General features: G+C 49.7%; 1 protein-coding gene across 1 annotated transcript in view; it reads right to left on the bottom strand.

Annotated features, from left to right (window-relative positions):
* Window positions 1-12,733: 12,733 nt before the first annotated feature.
* Window positions 12,734-27,121, bottom strand: part of LOC144127086 (protein argonaute-4-like) — a 33,797-nt gene continuing 19,409 nt past the window's right edge. The window contains exons 3-4 of the mRNA XM_077660461.1: window positions 18,349-18,657; window positions 12,734-14,020 (exon numbers count right to left, since the gene is read on the bottom strand). Coding sequence (XP_077516587.1) covers window positions 12,734-14,020; window positions 18,349-18,657 — 1,596 coding nt within the window. The remainder of the gene's footprint in view (window positions 14,021-18,348; window positions 18,658-27,121) is intronic.

Below are 27,121 nucleotides of genomic sequence, written 5' to 3' on the forward strand. Positions count from 1 at the left end.
CGAATTAAGTCTGCTAGAACTTTGGTTTTCAATTCGATTAAGGTTCCAGGCTCGGTTTTCAATGTCAAGCAGGTGCCTCAGAAAAAGGTGGGCGAAATCGGACTTAGGTTCCGCCTTAAGGATATGACGCGATAGAGTTAATGGGCTGATGCCCATGTATGTGGAAATGGTCATTCTCTACTTTTAATTCATAGATCGCTAGCAGTCCTTATACCAGTGCCAGCGGAGTGGCGCAGCTGTTAAGCGATGCGCCAGAGCCGTGCGATGGCAGGTGCTGCCACCGGTGAGGTTAGCGCGACCCATGTTTCTCTTCCCGAGCAAACTCAAGGTTTCGTACAGACAAGCGTCGGCGACATTTGAAATTGTGGGTTTCAGTCCTGGCGTACCAAAAAGGGGCTTGCGCCGCGACGCCGATAACAGGCGATAATTCATAGCGGACATATCGTACAGCCTACGTCATCGCTGAATGCTTACAAGCGACGTAACGTCCAAAAGAAGTGCAAATATTGTAAATGCTCGCCAAAGTTGACCAATATAAAGATTCTAGGCAGAAGTCGAACGGTACCTACTGGTAGCGTTTATCAGAATAAAAGGCTGATATATGTATCAGCGACACTTCACTCCGCTTGAAGCGAAAATATAATTTCTCTGGAGACGTACCTAATATTATGGAAATTTTGATATGATGAATCACTTCATGACTGCATATATGTACGTGCGTTCTTTCTGAATAAACAGTTGTGAGTTCACGCCTGTATTGTTCCCTTCATGTGCTGCGTTAAATTTAATTCCATCTTGGCAAAGAAACAAGTGCATAAAGATTTTTTGCTGACAATGTTCATTGTGTTGTTGCTTGCGTGTGGATGAGATCAAAACAATGAACAGTAGGCATGCATTCCTGCAGTGGGGTAATATAGGCGTAGCACGGATTAGCCAGCAATTTTTTAATCGACCAGGGTCGGCTGCATTAATTATGATTAAGCTGGAGGATAAATGTCACATAACCTCGTACTCCCGTACAGCTTTTCTTCAGAGTTCTCTGCTTTCTGCTGCTGCCCACCCACACCTCGCCGTATTTCACTATTTCGAATGGAACGACAGCCGAAGAAGCGTGTTGGCGTAGTGCTCATGTCACAACGAGGCAAGGCTTTTCGTGGACAGAGATACGAGTCGGTTACCAGGGGCAGATTCATGTGTTACTCTTGGAAATGCTGGTCGCATTTCAACAGCGTATTTCTTGGACTTTTTTTCGTCCACATAATGGAGTCCAGCCGAGATAAGGGGGGGCTCCCTTTCCTCCCATAAATACGCCCCTGTCGGTAACCCCGAAGATGTGCCATATATAGCGCCCACAATCTATACACGAATAAGCCGATAAAGGTGTAAAAACAAAGTAAGCTGTCCTCTACCGCGCTCACATTTAGGGGCAGGGTATTTTGCCCAAGTTCCGTAGGAGATTTCAGTCACTAAATATACGGAATGCTTACTCTTAGCAACGGTAGTATATTCCTACTGCAAAGCATGGTAACTTGATGCAGTTGGCAAAGGCAGTAGGCATACAAGCGCAGCGGCGGACTGGTCGAATTGCGTTCCTTACAGTTAATTGTCTCGTGCAGTCGCTAGGATCGATGAGAACTAGCTTAACCTTCTTATCCATGGGTCAATTCAGGAATTTGTCGCACAAGCCCTCGAGTATGTAAACACGAGGCCAAACACGGTGGCCGTGAAAACATTGGCACGGAACTATAAGGTTTCCATGGTGGTAGCTAGGCTGGTCATCGCTGCTTGTGCGGAATGGCGAAGAACGTGCTTGGGAGAGAAATTCATCCCAGTCATATATGGTTCATTCGAACGGAACCTACTTGTCCAGAAAATCACCACCGATGTTCAGGGAAGCGATGATCAGCTGTTCCTCAGCTTTGGCCTCGTCGTCTACTGACGCAGCCTGTTTTCCAGCAGACGCCGCCGAAGCTAAAAATCCGGCATCTCCCAGCGTGCGATCTTCACACAAGGCTTCTACGACCTTGTCCTTCATAAACAGCGCTGTCCGCTCACACTCTGGCATGACTACCTCTTTCATGGACCTCCCGTTTCCAGCCAGTGCGTCCCTGATTTCCGATGCGACTTCGCGCCTGTGTTCAGCTAATGCCGTCTCGGCCAAGGTCTTGAGCCCCAAAACCTTGTTTTCTAGAGCGTCCGTCACTGCACTGGCGATAGTAGTGGACTGAGATGCTACTGTGTTTTAAGTCTCAGGGCGCAGACACTGCTCGAATGAATCCAGCTTCATCCGCAGGGCACCATTCCCTTCCTGTATCTTTCATAACGCTTCTTCTATTTGCATGAATACGTTGCCAAATTTATCGTCTTGTTCGCGTGCGCGGGACGATAAACAGTCGCGCTCCAGATGTTCCGCAATGTCCTGGTGCAGGACCATCTGGATACACAAGGGGAGATCATGGCGTGGTACTGGTAGGTGTTGGCGAAGTGTTCCAACATGGCGGACGCCACGCACTCGGCATCGCAGCCGTGCTCAGAGTTCCAGCGGCGTACCTTTCGGCCGAGAACGTTGCCTCTGCTGATGGTTGTCCGCGCCATGTCTTCCACCTGGAAAGGCTCTTTGTCCAGTGGGCAGTGGCTGCGCTTAGCAGCGGCGCCGTCGTAGCAGGGCTGGCATACGGAGTGACGCCAACTCTGCCGCCAAAGTAGTGACGAGACCGCACACTCTGCTCGAAGGGAAAGGGTTCAAGAAGAACGTGGGCCGCCGATCGAGGCCGGTGCCGAAACCGAACACTACCGGCATGCACGCGGGCGCTATGGCCTGAGGCATGCAGTCAAGTGTCCTCAGAGGGAACATCCGGGAACATTGACATGCGCGCACGCACGACTCCCGGGAGAACACCACTCGACCAGCCACGGACCACCGAGGTAACGTGCGCCAGTCTGTGGATCGGCCCTGTCGTGCTCCTCAGGTCGTCTACTCTCCCAGTGCCCGGGGAACAAATTGTGTTTCTTTTCTCTCTGTGTTAGTGCGCTTTAAATGCAGATTCTGTTGAATTGTAATCTCTCTCGATTGTTAATTTGCATGAGTTGCACTGTATTTGTAAATCACTTTGTATGTGCTCGTAAGAATGATTGCGAAATCCTCAGTATCGTCTCTCTGCTGTATAAGCTTTGTTTGGTTTTGTGAACCTTTGGCTCCGACCCATTCTCTGGCTTGCGACCGGCGAAGGCTGGGCACCAAACGACCAACCCCCTCGGCTCTTGGTAGCTGGTCTCCGGCTGAGCTTCCCACATTGAGTCAATGGCATCTCTTTTGGCACCGAGACCGCTACCCCCACACGCTCTAAGGGTGTCTCGGTGCGCACACAAAGGTGCGCGAAGTACTGACACCCAGCAGCACAACTAATCGGCCCAATATTGAGAATATACTGGCCAATTTTTATCACCAGAGCGAAATCAGTCATTCGTAAAATTGGCCCATTTGCCTGCGCTGCTTGGGAAGGGACTAGCTCACGAAGTCTAATCGGCTGACCGAGTTTGCGCGGAGCTTGACTTTGAGTGTCAACCTAGGCGCATGAAGAAATAAAATATAAGTATTGCTGCGACTGGGCGATGAACCCTCGGAGGCCCGAACAGATCAGATTCGATCGCCACTACACAAGGAGCACTTGTGCTATCTCCGCAGCCGATCACGCCTCGTGTCAACAAACCACACTCACTCATGCTGTCCATTGCACGTCATCGTCTATATCAACTTCCATCTGCGGCGTGAACAGATCAGATCAGCCTAACCTCTTTCAGAGCTTAGCCTTAGCCCAATATCACAGCAAAGCAAAACACAACCAGCCAAGCAAAACCTTGAGCCAACCTAGCCAAACACATGCTTTCGCACCTCTACTCGGCTTAACTACGTTTCAAAACCCTATCACTTTTTTAGCATGTGTTGTAGTTGAAAAGACTGGATCCGGACAACGCTGGCCAATGCAAGCGCCAGTGACTGCAAGACAAGGAAACCTCATGTAATGGCCAACTTTATCGACCTTTTTTTATTAGAACTTAATAGATTTCAAGGCACAAGAACAGCAAACAACAATGTAGGCTCCCGCACTCTTCGGACAGCACATGAAAGAACAAAACCAAGGAAATCCTTCGCCTTGCGAGCCTGCAAGAAAACAAAAGGTGCAATTAGTGGCGGCTTGGCTGAATTACCCTAACCTGGAAATTGTTCCGTCGAATTTGAATCAAAGCCAGCCCGAGCCTCTAACAACGAAAACCACCGATTAGTAGTTGCTCATACCAGGCTTGCGGAGCTACAACTGAAAGATACTGATCATACATCTCTTCCAAGAAAATAAATCCGTTATTTCATAGTCTCCGATTATTTGCGATTGTTTCCGATCACAAAGAAAGATTTTTGATCTCTATGTTCATCACACTGGTATCTATAGAGAATGCTGAAAAACAGTGACAAATGGCATATACAGCGATCTCACAGAACGAACTCAGAGATCCATGCATCCGCTCGAAAAGGCCAATGTCGCCTATATAGGCAAATAGAAAACAACTCACCGCTATGAATTGAAGTCTCACCACTATGCACTATTCATGCAGTGAACACTGATAGCCCCTTTGTAGGACATACTGCGCATCACCATTTAATATCTTGTAGCATTACTTGTCCATGTACCTCAGCGCAAATTGACTGCCCATTTATGCTTAGATTATATTTATTGTTTTTTTATTCTTTTACTGCTATAAAGATATTTTCCGCGCTTCTCGCCTTACGATATTTTCGCCACAATACTCTTCCCCATGTAGAGTATGCTCTAAACAGAAAGGAGTAAAAAGGGAGTAAGAAAGGGAAGTAAGCTGTCCTATCCGCTAGGAGGCAGCTTACTCTCTTTCTTACTCCCATATAGGCGTTTGTTTGTGTTTAGAGTGTAGCATGCGAGCTAAAATCTCTTGTTTAAATTAAAGGGCTTCTCGCTCTATCTATCGCAAAGGGACACCCGCGGGGCTTGACAACTAGCTGACGGCTATGCAGTTGAACGTCGCGAAGGCTGCGGTTTTTAAAGTTAGATCGCATTTTTGTGCAGCTCTTAAGGTGCAGAAAGCCGGTTAAATTCAGTTCAGGTTCTTCTCTGCCTGCAATACATACAGCATATATGAGTATAGCAAGTCGGGGCGCAGGCAGCGAGAAAAAGAGAAAATATCGCCGGACAGTGGTCAATAACATTTTGTTAGGACGACAAAAAAAAGCATATTAGGCGCATATATATTTAACGGAAAATTTTGGTTGTGCGCTCATAGAAGATGCACAGCTGAACTAAGCGCAAATAAACACGTGAAAGGCACACAACACAGGGCAAGCGCTTTGTGTTCATGTTCCTATTCAGTTGCGCATCTGTGATGTGTAGCTTACAATGAACCAAACTGAAACACTTTAAGTTCCGATCATAGAATTTGGATCAAAATTCTCTCGTTTTTAATTTCGTCTGGTGGTAAACTTCTAGTTTAGGTAACACAAAACGAATTTATAACCGATTAATTTTTTCCTCGTGGAGGAATTCGATGCAGCGGCCCTAATGTGGGCGGAGCAGCACTTAACAGTTAAGTCGTCTCTCACTACAACAAAACGCATTAAAAAATGTTGCTATACGGCATTCGTAAAGCGGTGATCTTTATCGTCCATCCCATGCATACCACTTCACCTGCGCCTTGAACACACGACAGTGCAACGCCAAGAGGGCCGGGAGAAGATGTCCACTGCGTGTCACGTATATCTTGTCCTCTACGTCTTGCGCACATGTCCAACATTCTTCGACAAAAAAAATTGAAATTTGGGAAAGTAAGATTCTGGTATTGAAATATTCAAGGCCCATTCTTCCGATATCTGGAAAAATCTTCCTTTTATACTGTTTCCATTGCTCGCATCGAGCAGTTATGACTGTAATAGAAAACCAATGAGGAACACTTTGGACTGTAGCAAAAACGTTAATAGCAAAAAAAAATGCAAGCCTGCAGGCGGTAGGTTGGGGATATATTGATCGTTGTAGTAGAATTTTACAATATATGAGGAACACTGCGCTCATAATACCCTACCTATACCCTATATAACACCCTCCCTGCAAATGCCTCTAAACGTTTTCCCGTTCCAGATTGCTTTTCTCCAGAACTGTTGGGTATGACGTCAGTGGTGCGCCTCCAGGCTCACCGTAACCGGAATGCAGGGGCAGCGGAGAACCTCCTCCATTACACGAAGTACATGGAGGCCTGCAGTTCCTGCAGCACCTTGACGGCCTCCACGTATTGGGCAGTGGTCAACACTGTGTCACCGCCGCCCTCAGACGACTGGCTGACCGCGCCGGACGTCTCCAGCTTGCTGGCGATGTGGTGTTTTGCACGGAAGGCGGCCAGGTGCGCGTAGTACACAGGGGCCGGGATGCTCACGCTCCTTGCACATCGGGAGTATGTGTGGCACAGGTAGAAGCTGAGCTTCTGCAGGTCGTCCGCGCTGAACATGGAGTCATCCCACACGACATAGTAGCGGGCCGGCCGGCTGGTGCCCTGCGGGTGCGCCGAGGAGTACACTTATTCACATGCGAGAATTCCAAGGGCCGTGTCATGTTGTCTCGCGTCGTGTCGAGGTATGTGGTGGTGCGGTGTGGTCCTGCTTGTGGTGCGATGTGGTGTGGCGTGGTGTTTGCGGTTTAAATGCGCCATTACGTGGGAAGGACAGTGTTTAAACGCAATATACAAAAACCGGCAGTGCCCATGAGCAACCCATGCACTTGCCCTGCTCCTAATGCCGCATGCACAACATGTTTCCGGCTTTATCTGTCCTTAGATGCCCTCGCGCCAATAAATACAGTGAATAACTATTATTTCCTGGCTGGCTGTCATCAGCGCATTGGTCGGTCATCGTCATCTATGTCGGTGTTCCGCCTTCGGGACAGCATAAACACCGAGGCATACAAGCCGACATGACTATTTAAACAAAAATCAATTTTTGACCGTTTTTTTGAGACTTAAAAGCCGCTTCCATCTTTTACGTACGAGCTAAACATCAAGCGCTTCTCTTTTCACCCAACCTTCTGCAATCATGTCTCAGTAGACGCCACCTCGAGAATAAAAACCAATGACCATATCCACATGACAGACTCACTGAGCACTGGCCATAGAGGCCCCCCATGCGCAACTTCCGATACCGCTTCCCCAAAGGTGAGCGATGACGTCGCAGTCACACACAGCGCTCCTGATGGACTCAATGTAAAGCGGAAATCTTCCGTCACAGTTTCGCGCGTAGGTGATCTCGAAAACCATGCTTCCGTTTCCTCAAGATGTGGAAGGCCTACACCGCAGGCGCTCCTGGAATTTGTAGCGCATTAACGACGCGACAAGACTTTGGCGATGCCGGCGCCCGGACTATTTCCTCCGCAAATTCATAAACGAAAACACCGCAGACCATTTCTTCCCGCTGACAATCGCAACAAGAGCGGAGAAGAGGACGCCTACCTGGATGCCGAAGTGGCTGCAGAGGAAGAAGTCGAAGTCCAGCGGGTGCGTGACCACCGAGTCTACGGTCGTGCCTGGTGGGACGTTGCGACACTTGCCCACGCCGTCGCGGTCGTTGGCGGGCATGAACCTCGTGTGATGCCGCTTCTGGACCACGATGAAAGTAATTGCTGGCTCGTAGGTCTCGTTGGGAGACAGTTCCTTGCACGCCAGCCGGATGGCGCTCACCTGCGAGATTTGAGAGCGGAAACAAAAAAATGTCGGTCAAGGCTGAAAGGCCATTCGAATCATCACGATATCTACCTAGTTCAGAATGTAAACCAAACAATTTGGATGTTCACGAACTATGCTGTCGTATCTTATACAATTGTCGTTTCACAAACAGTGTACGGCGAAGATCACCGTTTTTTTAAGCAAAGCTATTATCGGTTGTACTCTGGTTAAACGAGCCGTTTCAGCTACCGTTCAGTTCAACGGAAGTGCAGCTTTTCCAACTGACGCTTAAATGAATTACAGTCGGCTGCAGTTACTCGGCATACTCCTCTAAATTGAGTTCACGCGGTCCACATTCCGGATCACGTGATCGGTTTGCACATAACTCTGCGCCTTGACCACCTAGTTGACTTCACTCAACAAAAATTTCTGTGCAAGCTTGGCGTTTCAGTATACCTGTAGTGAACAACCACACAGAGCCAAAAAAAATTCAGTACAGGAACGTCCGGCTTCACCGCTCAGCCGTTGTTTTACTGGTGCCACTTCGCGGGCTTTTTTTTTCTGGCTACACTAATCCGAATATAGTCGGATACACTCAAGAATGAAGCCGATTTTCTCTGTAAAAGGACCCCCTTCCAGCCAATGGCTTCGGCTTATCATCACGAACCCTCAAGGCTGACAATGCGGTGTGCGCCGTGGCAGTGACAATAGTCTTCCCTGTGAGGGGAGAGACTAACCCCTTTCATCTAGCATTCGCCACGTGGTTACCCAAGCAGGCTCATGAGAATTGGTCTATGCCATTGGCTGCAAGAGAGTCCATTCAGGGTTCTTGAGTTGCTGGGTTCTTGAGTTGTATCCGACTATAATGGAAGTTGTAGTTGTACTTATATTATTAGCCAAGATAGCAAGATGTGGCAGCCGGAAATGCCGCCGACTCGGCCGATGCAGCGGGTCAGTAGACTGGTCCAACTGCGTATCTCCACTGAGCTGAGATCTCAACAGCAGGTGGCGCTGCCTTTTATTACCCGTGCCACACGCCTACTTTCTAGATGTTTGTAGCCTTAAGTTTGCCTATGCCATTATTTTCGGAGCTGGCGCTACACGTCCAGATTTAACGACATTATTATTTATTGGCAGATTTATTGACATTACTGATTCGCAACTAAACAGAGGAGATTACAATCCAATAAATGACGAAATTCAAATGTTTTCTGATAATATTCTGACACCCTCTTTTCAATATAAGTCAGTAGAATATAACCGCGGGTTCAATTTAGAGGCAAGCTCGCCGAAATAGTAGCCAAACATGTCCCGCTTATCACGCTATCAAATCATAAACCTAACACTTGCTTTACAAGAAAGCATCAATGCATGAGAAATAAGAAATAAAAACGGTCGTACAAAAATACAAAGCACGAATGTTCGCCCTGCGCGCCGGGTAAATATAAAACCTACCTAAACCTCTGTTGTTCTGGCCTTTGTGACGAAAATTTTTTTTTTTCAAAAAGCCCTTCCTGCGCTACTTAAGAACAATAAAAGCAAGTCCTTCAAAACAATACGTCCGAACAGTGTCAGTAATGATATATCAATACATGATATTGACAGCACCCCCTACTTCGATGCCGAATGTCCTAAAGCATTTAACTCGTTTTTCGCATATATTTTCACCCAAGAAGATAATCCTAACGTCTCGTATGTACCTGATTTTGGTTACCCGTACATGGCGCCGGTTGACATTACACTTGATGGCTTAGTACACCTGATAAATAACCTAGTACCCTCTTTTTCTGGTGTTGATTAAATCAATTCAAAATACTAAAGAAATGCCATTTCTGTCTCCAAAATCATCTTCCTTCATATCTTTAAGCAGTCAATATCTACAGGTGAGGTTTCCACCGGTTGAAAAATAGGAAAGGTTGTACCGGTTTTCAAAAGTGGCAACAAACACTCGCACGAAAACTGCCCACTTCCACCTTTTTGGACTTTGCCAAAGAATTTTATCGGGTAGAACATTGCCGACAAATATCTAAGCTTTGTGCGCTTAAATTACATTCTTTAACTCTGTCATGGGTCCGTAGTTTTCTTTCTAATTGCCAGCAGTCAACCGTTGTTAACAAGTATTATTTGCCTGTTTGCGATGTTACATCGGGCGCGGCGCTAGAAGCCTCCTCTGACCATTCCTATTAATAATTTACATTAATAACCTGCCAGCAACAATCTCATCTTAGATACACATATTTGCTGACGTCTGCATTATTCATTGACCAATAAAATTTACTAATGGCCACCTTGAACTTCAAAGTCACCTCGATTGCATAAACGACTGGTGTAAACGTGTCTAATGACTAAACATTTCTAAGTGTAATATAATTACTTTTAGCCGAAAATGCGCAACTTCGAATTTTCCATACCGCAATAATAACGATACATTGGCTCGGAATACGCAGTATAAGCATCTAGGCGTCCATATTTCACCAAACTTTTCTCGGGCTGAACACACATCCACCACTTTCGCTAATGCTTCCCGGTCACTAGTTTTCTTTCGCCGTAACCTGCTATGCACTACCCCTGACATGCGTAAACAAGCCTATATTACTTTTGTAGCACCGCAGCTAGAGTACACTTCATCCATCTGGTCACCTTATCAGAAATATCTAATAGAGAAGTTGGAAGCTGTCCAGAATCCGGCTTGTCGTCTCATTTTGGCAAAATTACAGTTATCAGTCCAGTGCAACCCAACTGAAGATCAAACTTTCGCTCCATGCATCCTTTGCAAATTCGTCGCGAGACTGCCCTTTTATCTATCTTTCACAAATACGTCCATGCCACTGATTCACCGCCAGCACATCTACAACGTCCCTCCTACTTATAACTGCAGCAATGCCGAATTTATGGCAACACACATGATTTCAACTTCTCTTCACTCCCGCGTGCCATTCGTCTCTGGAACGATCTTCCGGACTGCACCGCCCTGCAGGCTAATCAAGACCCCTTTCGCGAACATCTACCCAAACATTTCGTTGATAACGGTTAGCACGTCATTTAAATACTCAGGATTCGTACAACTTCGTTTTCAGCAGCTTGAGACTATTGCCTCTTCGGTTTCGTGATGCGCAGCTTTGCTCATTTATGCCTGATATGTTTTCTTTGGCTTTTGTATAAATCTTCGTGTATTTCTCCTGTTTTTGTTTCATGAAGCAGAGTGGTTTTTTAACTTTTATCCCTGTTAATGAATTGCGATATCTTATCTGAACTCACCTGTTTTTTGTGTGTTTTGCTGTACTTTTAATATGATTTTTGGATTTCTGGCCTATTTCTCACTAACTTCTGTATCGCCCCCTTACACAATGCCTCTCCAGAGGCCTATAAGGTATCTGTATATAAGAAAATAAATAACTTAACTAGTCACGGTGACGATACCGCCTTCAAGGCAGTAAAAAAAGCCCTGAATATAAACAGTGTTAATGAGAAAGTATAACAGCAATGCCCTTCAAATATAATATAAAAATTATTTTGTAGAAAATGCCACTGTTCTTGCTTGACAAGTGTGTAAAAGTAGAACTCGTGTGTCAGCTCACAGGATAACAGTACATATGAATTCCTATTAAAAATAGTGTTGTTTATGACTAAACGATTATACTCTGGGTAGTGACTTCACACAAAAAAGTTGCATGTCTTTCCGCATGCGGAATGGCGAAAAGAGTATACAGATCTCGGGCGAATGAGGTGTGGCGAACTCAGAAGGTCGCAAACGCCAGTTAGTCTGTCTAATGTCATTAAATACAAGTGCGTGGCACCGCGCCAATTGCGTTAAAAATTGATTTACTAAGTAATTAATGACATAAAACTTGACCGTGTGGCACGGGTATAACACCTCGAACTGTCGTTCAGCTCAACGGACGGTCAACTGCACAGCAGTTATAATCGCCCGTGTGTAAGAAGGATGAGAGGCGGAGCGGATACGTACAAAACCGCGCCAGAGGCCTCAGTCTTGGATGTTTACCACCTTTTGAAGAGAAACGATCAAGCTGAGGTCAACTAACGCCGACAAGACGTCTCCAGAAATGAATATCCTGGATGTCCTGAAATTATATCCCTGTGGAGATCAATTCGGTGTCGTTACGTATATGCACAGCTAGTCGGCTTCTCCAAAGACAAAGGTTATCCAATGACACTAGTGACATTGAATGCGGGAAAAACTGTCTTAACAAGATGAGCGTTTAGTGGGCACAGTATAGTAGTAGGCGCAGTTACTTACCTCATAGTTACGGACTTCCAAGAACTGCCCCTCGCTCACTCCGTCCCTGTAGAAGACGATCCGCTCGGGCTTGTGCCTGGTGGCGCGGTGGAAAGCCAGTAGCAATTCTTTGATCATGTCCTTCAGGTCTCTAATGATTTCCACACGCGCCTTAGCCTCAGAGTCTTCAATCTGTACCCGAATGGTGGCGTGAAACTTGGACGGTACAGTGTCTAGGCTTCCGACGCACGCGGCGATGGATGGCCTCACCTTGTCTCCAGGCGATGGGTGCGACACGTCTGCTCCAATGACGATCACGGGCCTATGAAACAGCTTCGGCTTCTCCTGCATCAGGAGACTATTGTTGATACCGCCCATCTTGGCGTTGATCTTCTGGCACAGGTTTTGGATGAGCGCTGCGTTGCACTTTTGGACCACGTTGTTGTCCAAGATGCATTGTGTGCGCAGAGAGAGCTCAGTCTCTGCCACCTGCTTGATCTCAGCGTAGTTCGTGGCTTTTGTTATCACTGCCACAACCATCTCCAACTGCGGGTACTGCTTGCGCTGCTCCGTGAGAACGGTCCGCATGGGCTGGCGGTTTGTGTCGAACGTGATGACCGCAAGCGGCTGCGCAATGCGCATGCCCAGTTCTTGGCCGATGCGGATCAGCATCCTGATGAAGTTTTCCAGGGAATCCTTGTGCGCGAAGCGGCTCACGTTGAGAACAATCCACTTTGTCATGGACATCGCCTTGTAGAAGCGCTGCCCTCAGAGATCCCACGTACTGTCGCGCGGCTTGCACATGGTGTTGTTCTCAAATACCAGAGATGGCGGGTCGAGCACTCTGCCCACAACCTGAGTGGGCTCAGTGTTGATCTTAACGCCGAACTCTCGCAGGTACTTGTCCGAGCTGCTGACCATGTCGCGCACAGACTGACGAATCTTCTGGAAGCGCTTGGCTGGCGGCTTGGCCGTGCGCTTGATCATCTCGGCGGTCTGACTCTCGTCGAGCTTCTTCCGACAGTGCTGGCCTTCGGCCAGCTCGCACACCTCCAGAGGAATGTAGACCGGATGCGTCGGGCTGCCACTCTGCACGCAGGGGAAGTTCGGGTACGACAAGCGCCTGTAGCGGCTCTGTAAGTAGTCGGCGACGGAGATCTGACTACCTTCTGATTCAAAATAGATTTCCTTCGCAGGTTCCCTCGTGATCTTGACCACTTTGTACTTGCGCGGGTACGGAAGGTGCGTCACTTTGACACGGAGTCCCTTGAGCTCCCTATTCAGGCGCACGTACTGGTTGTCGCGCAATGACCGGAAGTCTGCGGGCGTCAACACACGACGGCTGTCGCTTAAGAACCTGCACATGAAGTCGACCAGTGGTAGCGACTCGTAGAATGTTGTTGCTGACATGTCGACGTTAAGCATGGGCTTCCATTGGGCGGGTCGAACACTCGTGTAGTAGCCAAACCACACCTCCCGGCCTCCTCCGAGGTCATTGTGCTCGTTGGGTCCCGGCGGTCTGAAAAACGAGCGTCCAACCGGTGCAAGGTTGATCGAGGGGCTGTGCCTCAAGACGATGTCTATGGTCTGGAGGACTTCCTGGGGCACAGTTTGTACGCGCTTTTGGAAGACGCCATGCAGGGCGTCCAGATTCACTGTGGCCGCGTACTGGATCTTGATTATAAACTTCTGGGATCTTTGGTCTTCCTCGAGGTCGACTGTGAATGTCCGCTCGCGGAAGTTGAGCTGGCGGCGCGTGTACAGGTTCTTGCGGCCATCGAAAGCCGGGATGCAGTTGGCCAGGTCTTGCCGGTACTTCTTTAATAGGAGCTCGATGACAATCCTGTTGATCTTTGTACTGAGGCATCGGTACTTTTTCTGCTCAGGAACCTTGGTCTCCTTGGCAGTTTCCGAGGAGATGTCGACGTCGTAGTGGTAGACGCTGCCAGTCGGTATCTCGATGCTGAAGTGGTTGGCAAGAAGTTGTATGGTCCGGCCCAGCTGGCCGTGGGCAGGCCGCCGTGGGAAGTGAGAGGGTAGGGTTCGCTCGAGCTCCTGCGCCGTGTTTGGAGGTAATTAGAGCAGAGCATGAACAATTAAGTATGGACGCACTGTTTCGTGTGTTGAGCGTCACATAAGTTTGGCCGAATGGTCTTCGATCTACACTACAGCGCAGGACCGGTTCCGGTGAGTCTTAATGGAAAAAGCCTCCTGCACCCCGTGCATCATAGCGAGCCCTTTAAAGGACAGCGCTTGAACAAGAATATCCTCCAGTGACAATGTTTAAAATATTTTGTGCAAGCGAAGTTATGTGCAGTCAAAATTTATATTTCAGCGTCTTCGAGCCTTTCTATATCTTTTCATCACTCTTTTCATGCTCACAGGTCGGCGCTGTTCAGCCAGCCCTACCCACTCGGCCCCACCGCCGGCTGCCTATGCGTTCGGGATTCCCCCCCCCCCCTGTAGAATGGGGTCGGGGGGGCTTCCTGAACCGCCGAAGCGACGCTTATTACTGGCAGCGGCCATAGCAGCTGCCTTACTTCTGAATCTAACCGACAGACACATCTGAACAAAAATACGCAGGAGCGCGAGGCGGAGAAATGCGCGGGCGTGAAAAAGTCACTGGAAAGAGCTCGCCAACCTTCGCTCGGGATTGTGGGTTCTGAATATTTGGTTCCGATGTTTGTGACGAGAGAACGTAGTGATTGAGCGAGGTTCTGTACCCGGTTGGTCAAAAGTTTCGGGGCCAGAGGGCTTGCTTGTTTCATCGGTATATCATGGCATTTAAGACGCGAATAAAGCTATCAAGGTTCCCAGAGCACAGAACGATACCTCTTCCGCTTTCTACGGATATTCTGAGTCTGGTGGTGTCATGTCTGCCTGATAATACAGCTCAAAAGCAGACCCTTTGGCCTGAGAACTTTTAACCGACCCTGTACTTTCCTCGGATTATATTTCAGAGCCTTGTGCTATTTTGAGCGCATATGACAGGGACGATCGGGACGATTGCAAAATCAAGGAACCGCACTGCGTAGTCGCGGTGTTCATCAAAAGCGAGACAGTAATTACTTGTTCTTTTTCTGCCTTAATTATTTATACAGTGAACCAAGGCCATGATGGTGCCACAGCTGTAGAAGCATTTCTTGCAAGGTTTCTGAACCACTCAAAGGGAAAATGTGGGCTATTTTGAATATGTTTAGACGTGGTATTGTGTTCCCATTCGCATCACATTTCTTAAGAGTCCCTTCTCTGTGCCTCAAAAACCGTTTTTCAGAATCCTGAGTAGAAGCTCTTTAAAACAGGAAAAACAAAGAACGCCGAAACCAAAACTCGGTTTCTCCCCAAGTATGACGCCGAGATCGAGGCTTGTCGTCATGCATACTGTCACAGAACCTCTCGGTGCGTTGACTGACTAAACTGGAGACTGTAAGCGACAGACCACTGTTTGTGTGAAATGGCCAAAAACAAAGGTCTTATTTTTTTCTTCTTGACCAATCTCCGAGCAAATATCGACGGGCATGCAGCTGGTGACGTCACATGTCCAAGGTCGCCCACAGAAATGGTCCCGATTGGGGTGAAAAAAATTGGAAAGATTTATATATTCATGATAAAACAAACCGGCGCCCGGCACCGAAGCTCGGCACAAGGAACTACAGTGGAAATTTCGGCATTCGTGGAGGTCGGAAAGACGCACCAGCCGCTTATTAACAGTGAAAGATGAGCAACATACGGGAATCTTTCTATGAATTGACAATGTGCAGACGCGTAATTTATAAGAATCAACAGCTACAGCCCAAGGAAACATCAGTTTGCCAGAGTGGAAGTTTGGGCTCGACAGTGCAACATTTCGCTTGGAGTAAAAGCGCATTTAACGCGTGAATAAAAAAGACAATGCACTCACTGCGGTGGCTCAGTGCTTAGTGCGCTCGGTTGCTGACCCGGTGTTCGCAGGTTTGAACCCGAATGCGGCGGCTGCGTTTTGATGGAGGCGAAAGGCGCCCGTGTGCTGTTCGATGTCAGTGCACGTTAAAGATCCCCAGGAGGTCGAAATTATTCCTCAGCCCTCCACTACGGCACTACTTCGTTTCTTCTTTCACTCCCCCCACCCTTGTCCCTTCCCTTACGGGGGCGGTTGGGGGCACTGCACCATTTCCTTCCGCCCCCCCCTCCCGCCAGAAAAGTTAATGTCGATTAGCCCAATAATAATAATAATAGGAATAATAATAATAATTGCTTTTTGGGATAAGGAAATGATGCACCATCTGTCTCATATATCCCTGCACACCTGAACCGCGCCATAAAAGAAGGGATAGAGGGAGTGAAAGAAGAAAGGAAGAAAGAGGTTCCGTAGTGGAGGACACCGGAATAATTTCGACCACCTGAGGATGTTTAACCTGCACTGACATCGCACAGCACATGGGCGCCTTAGTGTTTTGACTCCATAAAAACGCAGCTGCCGCGGTCGGGTTCGAACCCGGGAACTCCAGATCAGTAGCAGAGCGCCCTAACCACTGAGCCACCGCGGCGGGTTGGATTAGCCCAGCTAATCCAGTATATACAAAGGGGAAGCGAGATTGAGCTCTCCACTGTCCCGCAGAGCCGGTTGTGCGCCTTTCCTGGTTGTGCGCCTTTCCTTTCGTGAAAATGAATGGTCTTTGCAAAATTGTGAACTAAAATGAACTCTACAAAGTCCTTCCACTAACTTGTTTTCTTTGGTTTTTGAGGAAAGGAAATCGCACAGTAACCATCTCACATATCTCAGTGGACACCCGAACCACCCCAAGAAGGAAGTGATAAAGGAGGGAGGGAAAGAGGAAAGAGAAAACAAAATTGAAAGTTGGATTTTGAGGAAAGGCAGGTGGAACACCTGTGGCTCAGTGCTACTAGTGGGGCATGCACAGTAGTGGGTAGAGAGCGAAAGAGAGAAATGCCATGTGTCATTACTGCTCCACGTGCTCTCCAGGAATCATGCAAAATTGCTCAACCTGTGGCCAGTAAAGCTTTCACTTTAAAAACAATATTTCATAGGCTGGCAACAAAACACTCGGCCGCCGGCGTATAAGTAGTTAACTCCAAGGCTAAACCTGTCGACGCACCAATTGCTTGAGCCACCCTTTATCCAGGTGAGACTAAGGCCCTGAACCTCACAGAAGAAACTGTGAAAATTGAAAATTGATTTTTGGGGAAAGGAAATGGCGCTGTATCTTTCTCACATATTGGCAGACACATGAAACACCCTATAAGGGAAGGGAAAACGGAGGGAGTGAAAAAGGAAAGGATGAAAGAGGAAAGGAAGAAAGAGGTGCTGTAGTGGAGGGCTCCGGAATATTTTCAATCACCTGGGGATCTTTATTGTACATTGACATCGCAAAGCACAGGGGTGCCTTAGCGCTTCGCCTCCATCGAAATGTATTGCAGCTGCCCGGTCTGATTCGAACCACTCATTTAAGTACGGTCTTTACGTCGCAAACTTCGGTTTTAAATTTCAGCCACTCGCCTTGTCCTCCTCATTGTTGACCAAGGAACCCGTAGCGGTTCCGAAACGTTGTTCTCGATCTAGGCATTGTCAGCAGCTAAATCTTACGTTTCACTTCCAGAGCGCCCTATACGTCATGCACTACCACGATGCTTGCTACCCACAGCACCTTTCAGCAGTAAAAACTAAGCCCTGTAGTCGGCTGTAACTCCAGAAAGAAGCGACGGATGCACTTCAAAGGACGCCTTGCAGCCTACGGCGTCGGCCGATTCTCCGGGCGCCGCTGTCAATCTGATCAAGCGGTGGTTCATATCCTTTCATATGCCACTCCCTGAGATGTCACACAGGTCCAGGAGGATTGAGTAACCATGACGTCATGGGAACCAGTCGACGCCATTGGCTGGAGGGCCTCTATCGAGAGGCACATGCCGCTTCTTTCTTCAGTTGTATTATACCGGAGTTCGGTTCTCGTACCGTCCACTTAAGTCGATGTTTTGGAGAGGTGAGGTTTCCTCTTGCCTTGAAGCTAACAGCTGAACCTCTTTGTAACGAAGCGGTTTAATACGAAACAACTTATATAACGAAGAAATTATGATTGCACGTGGAAGCTCGGCCATCAGGGGCTATAACGAAGCTACAGCTATAACGAAGTAACCGCCGGAAACCTTCAACTTCGTTGTAAAGAGGTTCAAATGTATTTGGACCGCTGGCATAACGAGATGCACAGCATGGTTTATAACGAAATAATGAATATAACGAAGGAATTACGATTCCCCTCGGGAGCTCCTTCAACAGTGCATATAACGAAGCAACAGCCGTGAACGAACTTTTAGCTTCCTTATAACGAGGTTAAACGAACTACATGGCATGGCTCAAGATGAAGCCCTTTTCGGAAAACAGTACGCACCTTGATCCTGACATCGTCGCCTGAAGTGGCCTGGTCGCCAGCTGCGGGGGTCTGCTGTGTCACCGCGACGGGCGGCGTGCTTGGTGGCGACGGTGGTAGGGCAGCTGCTGCCGGCTGAGTGCCACTCACGGCGGCTGCTGCGGATGCAGGCCGGGGGCTGCTGGAAGCTACCTTGGCGGAACCCGCGTCGGCGGTGGCCCCGTAGCTGGGACGGGAGGCGCTGGGCTGAGCGGTGGGGTGAGCGCTGGGATCCGCGGCCGTGGTCGGGCCGCCGCTGACAGCGCGCTGCTGCGGGCTGGCCGCGGCGCCCTGCTGGAGTGCTTGCGCGAACGAAACCCACGAGGGACCGGCGGGCGACGGAGCAGGAGGTGTGGCTTGGTTGCCACCGCTGGCCGAAGGCACTGCTGCGAGCCGAAAATGCCCATTTAACGCCGGCTCTATATATCGGCTGCGTTTGCGATCATATCGATCGTTACGACACGCATATATACACTGCCGAAAGCAGAAGACTGGACAGGCGTCGCCGGAGCTCCGTTGGTAGAGCACCGGACGCGAAATTCAGAGGTCGTGGGTTTCGGATCCCACCGGCGGCATGTGGATGTTTTTCTTCTGGTTTTTAATGAATTATATTTAAAAAGTTTCGCTTTTTATGGGGGTTTAAGGTCGCAAAGAGACTATTTAAAAAGTCATTGCCATATTAGGCCCCCACTGATGAACACCACAAAATATTTTTTTTTTAAATTTCCCTATGCTCCTTGGTTCGGTCACTGTTGGCTTGCGTCATGTATTTCTTAACGAGCCCCTCTCGTCCCTTCCCTTGTCTGCTCAACGGGAAAAAACAGCTGGTATAGAGTACTTAGTCGATGGTTTGATGGAATGCCGTCTGGTCAGGTCAGCAGAATGAATCTTCGGTTTACTGACCATGTGAAAGTGGTCAGCTGACTGCAGTTAACATAGTTGACATGGTCAGTGACCGAAAACTCAGTATACTGTGGTCGAGAGAACAGGTCGGAACAGCCGTCCCAACTCAGACAGCTGTGTAAGCCGATAATGGCATGCTCCGTGACTAAACGCGACTAAACATGCAGCTCCCCCAAACAGCGTCGTATAGCCCTTGCACTGAAAAACTTAGTGCGAGGCAATAGCTGTCGCGCAGGGTCTTAATTTTCACACAAAAGTGATCAGCCCTCCCCCCACAGCAACGAAGAAGCGGCAAACCACAAACCCCGCCGCGCATTCAATATACTTGAGACACACGCGCACGCTTTTCGTCTAGCTGTATACGTGAGAATAAAAACAATTTTCTAAAACAACAAAAAAACAACTTGGCTAACCCTGGAATTCAGCGAAAAGAAAAGGACGCTTGCAAAGTGCCTCAGGCTCGTCCATGGCAGCACCTGCATTCACGGCCGTTCTATATTATATACACACACGACATGGCTTAGACGTAGTATCACCCAATGTCAAAGAGCAGAGGTGAACTAAAGGTCATGGGTAAAGGGTCAAGAGCGACGCCATAACTGTACCACGTACGGTCATACACGGCTAACGTGGTTGGGCTGAAAGTCGCCCAAGGTTATTCTCCGGCCTATGCGATGAATGCTTTACCAAACATGGTGAAACTTTTCGCTTCGTGTTCAACTGCAGTGACTTCTTCAGTTTCATTCCGTTTAGGGCGCAGCTCGCCCGTCCCTGCGTTCCGCATCGTAGTCGCTGTAACAGGCTACCTGACAGATGACGTGTTACGGAGTGTGACAGGTGACGTGTTGGCACGTAGTAGCAGAGCGAAGCGGCACCTGACACGGCGAGAGGAATGGACAGCCGGAAAGCGGCTGCTACGGGACGATGCCGGAGGGGGGCTAGCAACGTAACACGACACCTGCCAAGCGGTAGCTGGCGGCTTGCGGAGACCTGGGCTGAACTCTCGAATTACCGTCCGTCGAATCAGCCTTCAATTTTTTTCATTTATATATCGGGCGTAAAGAATGCACGTTTCTTGCCGCGGATAACGCTTGCTGTCACGGAGAATGTCAGCACATGCTCGCTGTGGGAAACGTGCTTCCCCAATTCCCTTCCTTTCTTCAAAATCGACGGAAACCGCAACATCGTGAACGACAATGCCAATGATCACAATGAACGAGACGGTGGCGGCTGAGTGACGTCATAGCTCTCACATGGTTTCTCCTCGGTTCAAGGTCAAACTCGTCAAGCTGTTAAGCCGCCTTGACTTCACCCGGCAGCCCCCCCCCCCACAAAAAAACAACAAAAAAAACACGCAGTCGCGAGAAATAGCGACCACAATCCGGGGAGAGGTATTTTTTGAAAATTGGCTTTTGAGGAAAGAAAATAACGCAGTAACCGTCTTGCATATCTCGGTGGACACCTGTACCACGCCGGAAGGGAAGCGATAGAAGGAGCGAGTGAAAAAAGAAAGGAAGAAAGAGGTGCCGTAGTGGGGTCTCCGAAAAAGTTTTGACCACCAGGAGATATTTAACCTGCACTGACATCGCACAACACTCGAGCGCCTCTGCATTTCGCCTCCATCGAAACGCGGCCGCCGCGGTCGGGTTCGAACCCGGGTACTCCGGAACAAACAGTAGCCGAGCACCCTAATCACTGAGCCACTGTGACGGGTAATGCGGATAGCCCATGCCAAAAATGCGGCGGTAACAGAGTAATGAAGCAGAAACACGATACCCGAAAGACGCGGGTTCGGTGGCCGCGGCGGTCGAATTTCGATGGAGGCGAAATTCATGAGGCCCGTGTTCTGTGCGATGTCAGCGCACGTTAAAGAACCCCCAGGTGGTCGAAATTTCCGGAGCCCTTCACCACAGCGTCCCTCATAGCCTAAGTCTCTTTGGGACGTTAAACCCAAATAAACCATAAAGGAATCGTAAATGCGCTGAGGGGACTGGGGTGCGGAGCTGCAGAGAGGTTGCTGTGCACCAAGAAGAACGGGCTAAAGCGAGACAGCAGCGGTCGGAAACGTGCCGTGGATCAAGGCACTGACCAAGCTGAAGAGCGTTCCACAGCACCCGTCCCGTGTCAGGTCAGCAGCATGGACGGAACACACAGGCGCACGGGCGACGCGTGCAGCAGCGCGTGCTCGAGGAGCGTCGAGACGAACAGTGCGCGTGCGCAAGGCGAACGTTCGGCAAGGCATTCACGGCAGGAACGCGCCGCCGGTCACAAATGCGCGGCTCGGCTGGAACCCCTTTTATGGGTCCTCTCAGAAAAAATTAAAAACGAAAGATGACGTGAAGCGAAGCGACGCGATCCTTTGTATTGGGTTATGCGCTTCAGTTAGGTATTTCACATAACCTGTTAGCACTGACGTTCGTAGCATGCCTGGAATTTGGTAATTTTCTTCATTCTGCATACATTCTATCGTATAGCAATGCTACCGCAACATCAAGTATTCCCGAGACTGCAGCATCAATGCAAAACGTTGGTTGTCATAACAAAATAGCCTAATATTAATGATATCTAAAGAGTGCATTGTCCACAACGCAGGTTGGAGCTTGAGCAAGCTGAAGGCTTCGCGATTTCACTAAGCGTGCGGGCTTTGTTCGAACAAAGCAAGACTATTGTCACAGCCTGAGGGCATCGAGCCCAATACTGGCGTTGCATATGGCGACACTGTACGAACCACGAGGACCGGAGACGCGAAGTCGTACGCAGTCCAAAGGCCGCTTCACATAGGAGCGGAAACGCTAGCAATTTGTGCCGCCGCGGCGCACAAAGCCGTTTCGAGCGGTCGCGGCGCATCGAACGGCCAGAGGAAAGAGGTTCAATAAATGTGCAAATTCTTCGATGCAACGCGCCGCTCTATCGCTCTGCTCGCTCATTTGCTTGCACGTGAACCCGCCTTAACGCGATTAGAAGGCTGCCGAGGTCGCTTCGGCTCAACCGAACCAGGTTCTTTCTTTCTCTCAAGTCACGGTCACTCACGCTCACGCAAAAACGATGGTGCATAATAGCGAAAACAAACGGGTAACGAAGCTCGTGCATTTCGTTCAGCCTTCTCGCAAAAATATGCTTTAGAACACAATCATCGTAGCCCACGAGGTTAGGCCTAAAGCGACCACTATGTGACGCCAGATGAACAAAGGGATCGAGCACCCAAACGAGACAGCGGCGGAGGCCACAGAACCGGAAGGAAATTCGCTACGCACCTGGAGGTCCAGCAGCTGAGTCGTTTTTCTTCTTGTCTTTGCGCTTTCCTTTTTCCATTTAGATAGCGGGGCCACAAACACAACTGGCAATCAACGGAACGGACGTCTTGACTGCCTGTCGAGCCCCTAGAGAAAGGCAAAATGGCTGCGCTGTTTCTCTTTTATAGAGGCCTTTTCCGCTCTGCGATTGGCTCATATGCGACGCCACGAGCTGCACGTGTTCCGCCGTCATTGGCTACGCTTGGAGACGTCATGCGCGTGCCGGCGCTTCTGCCTCCATGAACGCATAAAGAAAAAAAGACTGTATGGAACCAAAGGGAATTGTACGATAACGCTTTACCACTGCTCCTTATGGGAACGCAAGGTCCCGGCGCGTCTCGAACACGCGCGCTGAGGAAGTCGAAGACAACAAGTGGAGGGTGACTCCGCTTCGAAACCCAATTTTTCCTAGAAGCTACTTTGCTCAGAGGGTGGTGGGGGTAGTGGTTTTATTAAAAATAATAGTAAAAAGGAAGGAAAAGTTTTTGCTAGCCCCGGCATCTGCCATCGATACTGAAGCACCTGAGCTGGGGCAGCGGAAATAAAGGACAGCAGGCAGAATGAAGAAATGAAATGAAAGAGGTGAGGGGACAGGAAGAGAGGATAGGGGGAGAAGTAATATGTACAAACTATATACACAATAAGAATTGTGTCCAGGTTGTGCGCGTGATTAGTTCATTTTAGAGGAATTAAATGACACACGCGCACATCACTGTGTTGGTTACAACTGGAGTGGGGCGTCCAGTTATTATTCGTTCAAGGTAGAACTTGCGGAGCGTTCGGTCACTGCGTGTAACTTCCTGACGGAGAACAGACGGGACGTCAAGCCCGTGTGTTCGAGGAATGCACAGAGGCTCACCAAAGTTCGCTCACGAGTGCGCGCACTGCCCTGCGGCCACAATAGCGTCTTGATGGAGTCAGGTAGTATGCCCTGCGCCCTATAGGCCACGAGCATATCGCGACGAGCATCGGCGAACGCGGCACAGAGAAGGAGCAGGTGTTCTAGTGTTAGCACCGCATCCGTCACACACAACACTCGTGGCGATTCTGTGATGCACCCGTCGTTCCCCGGGCCACTCGCAGCCAATGCGCGCGCGGAGGATCATTGCACGTTGTGACCGTGTAAGTGCGCGACAGCCGGTGACACTGTCGACGCGCTCACCTCCCGCGATGCGTGGGTCGGGGTGCTGCTTTCGGAGATGGTCGTGGATGGCCGCACGCACGTCCTCCAGCGCAAGGGGCAGATCGCTGGCAGGTAGTTGGTGTGCAGCGGTCGCGAGGTCGTCAGCTTCTTTGTTGCCGGCGATGCCGCAGTGACCGGGCACCCACTGTGCACGCACAACACAACCTCTCTGCGCGAGGCGCTCGATGCGCAAGCGAATTTCTCGCACTAGTAGGGTACCGCGGCCGTTAGATTGCAGGCGGCTGAGGGCGGCGCGGGAGTCGCACAGCAGAGCACTCCTGGGCGGCGGAGGGACGATGGTGAGCAGCAGGTCCAGCCCGAGCCGGATCCCCATCAACTCCGCCGTGGTGGAGGAGCCCAGGAAGGCTGCGTGTTGCTGGCTGTGCAGTCGCAGGGCGGAGATGGTGGCCGCAGCAGCAAGGGATCAGCTGTCGTGGGCCACTGAGCCGTCGGTGTACACGAGGAGATGGTCCTGGAGCTCCTCGTGTATGACGTCTCTGGCCAGCTGCTGCAAAGCACAGAGGGGTGTGCTCCGCTTTCCCGATATGCCAACGATCTCTCGCTGTACCTCCGAGGCAGCAGGCCCGGGCGCGCAGGAGCCGTAGGGGGGTGGGCCTTGGGTCAATTGCTCATACTCGAGCAGCGCCGCGCCCATTCGTGAGCGCGGGTGCGAGCGCATACACTGCAGCAGCGAGCCTCCGTCCGGTGCGCGGTGAAGCCAGGCGACACTGAAAAATTTTTTGGGGGGGAAAAGAAATGGCGCAGTATCTGTCTCACATATCCGCGGTCCCCTGAACCGCGCCGTAAAAGAAGGGATAAAACATGGACTAAGCGAATCATCGAAGAAAGAGGTGCCGCAGTGGAGGGCTCCGGAATAACTTGGACCAACTGGGGATCTCTAACGTGCACTGACATCGCACAGCACACGGGCGCCAATCTCAGAGTTTATGTCCTGTCGTTGCGGTGGCCATTGCTCTCAAAGGAGGGCCCGATGCGCGATTCGCGGTCACAGCCTTAGCACTCGCTCGATAAAGAGAAGCCGCCCCACTTTGACGTCCCCCTGAGTGCGAGACGACAAAAAAAATCAAGTCGGCGACGCTAGCCCAGGCTTAGCTCAGTCGGAATAACTAATACGCGTCTCGCTGGCGATCTCCGACATCGGCGTTTGGTGGTATTGTAAGATTATCGCAGACATCCATGTCTGAGGATATACATTCCCTAAGGTTTCCATGTTGTTGCGATTACAGGATGATAGAGGAAAGTGCACGGGCCTGCCGACGGGCTCCAGCTATGCCTAACCACTGCCGCGTGCAAACAAAGGGCAGTTCAGAGTGCTGTCAGGGAAACTACTGAGAGGAAGATGGTGCGCTGCATCAACTGCGTCCCCAGAAGCGGCAACGGCTGCATCTGCAAAAGATCCTCCTTTTCATCCCTGCTCTTCAATGCCGGAAACAGCTGTGGTGTAGGGCGTTTGGAACACTGTAGTGCTGCGTTTGTATCTAGTGTATCGGCGCCCCTTGGATTGTTACGCTGTTCAATCGAGTAACTATACTTATTTCAGACACCTCAGGGGCTGTTTATATCGAAAAACGCCCGTGTGCTGCACAACATGAGTCCTCGTTGAACAACGCCAACCGATCGAAATTACTGCGTAGCCGTCAATTACGCTGCCTCTTTTGCACTTCTTTATTTTTCGCTTCCTCTTTCGTTCCTTCGCTTACAGCGCGGAGAAGCCACGGAGGAGTGTGTTATCTAACCGTTCCCTTTCCCAGCCTACACTAACTATACCGACACCCTGCCTGTTCAGAATAGTATAGCGGGGTTATGCGGCCACAGAAGTTACAATCTCCGAGGCACCGTTTGCCAGGGCCACGGGTCACTTTATCGCTCAAGGACATGTGGATGTTCCCTGGTCTGCAACTTTCCTGTTATCCAATATTGCGCCGACAGCAACACCGTTTGCGCAAAGGATAGCCCTCCACAAATCTACAGCTGAAAACACCCACCACACATGCGATCCAGAGAAAAACCAAGAGGGAACAGCATGGCATTCGAAGCTAGGGATGACGGGTAGAATTGAATCTGAACAGTGTTGCGGCTACTGCGAGAGATTCCAAGAAACGCACAGTTTAAAGTGGCGTACTGTAGGTTTAACGAACCGGATGACGGGAGACCTCTCGGGAGCGGACGCCCCCGCCGAGGCGCCTCGCCGTACGCGGAGATTACAAACTTTCATCGCGGGCTAAGTTGCACCTATCCCGCTCTTCACCCCGACCTGGACAGGGCGCAAGCCACACTCAGACGCCTACAAACAAAGGCCATTCTTGGCCCCTACCGATTACGTTTAATCACCAACGGTGAATATGACCCTGCATGCCCGCACTGTGGCGACGGGACGCATGCCACACAAGACCATATATTATGGGAATGCGCTAGCAACCCCGCTCCGACGACACTCTTGCCTGCCTCCTCGGCGGATGAATGGGACAAACACTCGACCAGTTCAGGAAAAACAACGCAGCTGGCCCTCATCACGCGAGCTCAAGAGGTCGCCCTCGGCTTGCTGCCACCCTGGGCTCGCGCCTGCCCCAACTAATCCCTTCCATTTTGTGGCAATAAAGTTGTAACCACCACCTTATTGTAGTAGAACCCACGCTTCCAACGGTACCAACGCTTCTAGTTTCGAATGGACGCTGGATTGAAAGCGGGTTGTACCACCGAGAATTGAGATGATTCCTGAATAATAATTGCGTTTTTTTTTTGGGGGGGGGGGGAGGAAATTGTTCATTATCTGTCGCTTATATCGTTGGAAAAATGAACTGCGCCGTACGGGAAGAGATAAAGAAGGGAGTGAAAGACGAAAGGAAGAAATAGGTGCCGTAGTGGAGGGCTCCGGAATAATTTCGAACACCTGCGGATCATTAACGTGCACTGACATCGCATAGCGCACGGGCGCCTTAGCGTTTTTCCTCCATAAAAACGATTACTTCACCATTTTCTTTGTGGTGGTAGTGGTTTTTTATAAAATAATATAAAAACGAAGGAACAGATTTTTGCCAGCCCCGGCATCTGCCATCGATACTGAAGCACCTGAGCTGTGGCGGCGGAAATAATGGATAGCAGGCCGAATTGAAAAATGAAATGAAAGTGGTGAGGGGAGAGGAAGAGAGTATAGGGGGACCGTTTCCTATCGTCAAAAACAATTTTTCAAAGCGGCATAGGGTCTCAGCACCTTGCGAACTACACGACATTCGAACAGGAACCGTCTGGAAGGGTGTTGCGGCAGCACAATGCTGCGCAATTGGAGTTCCACCCTTATGTAGCGTTCCTAACGTCAAAATTAAAGCAAGAAATCAACACTGCGGCAATGATGTTC

The sequence above is a fragment of the Amblyomma americanum genome, chromosome 1 (assembly GCF_052857255.1).
Source record: "Amblyomma americanum isolate KBUSLIRL-KWMA chromosome 1, ASM5285725v1, whole genome shotgun sequence".
Classification (NCBI taxonomy): Eukaryota; Metazoa; Arthropoda; class Arachnida; order Ixodida; family Ixodidae; genus Amblyomma; species Amblyomma americanum.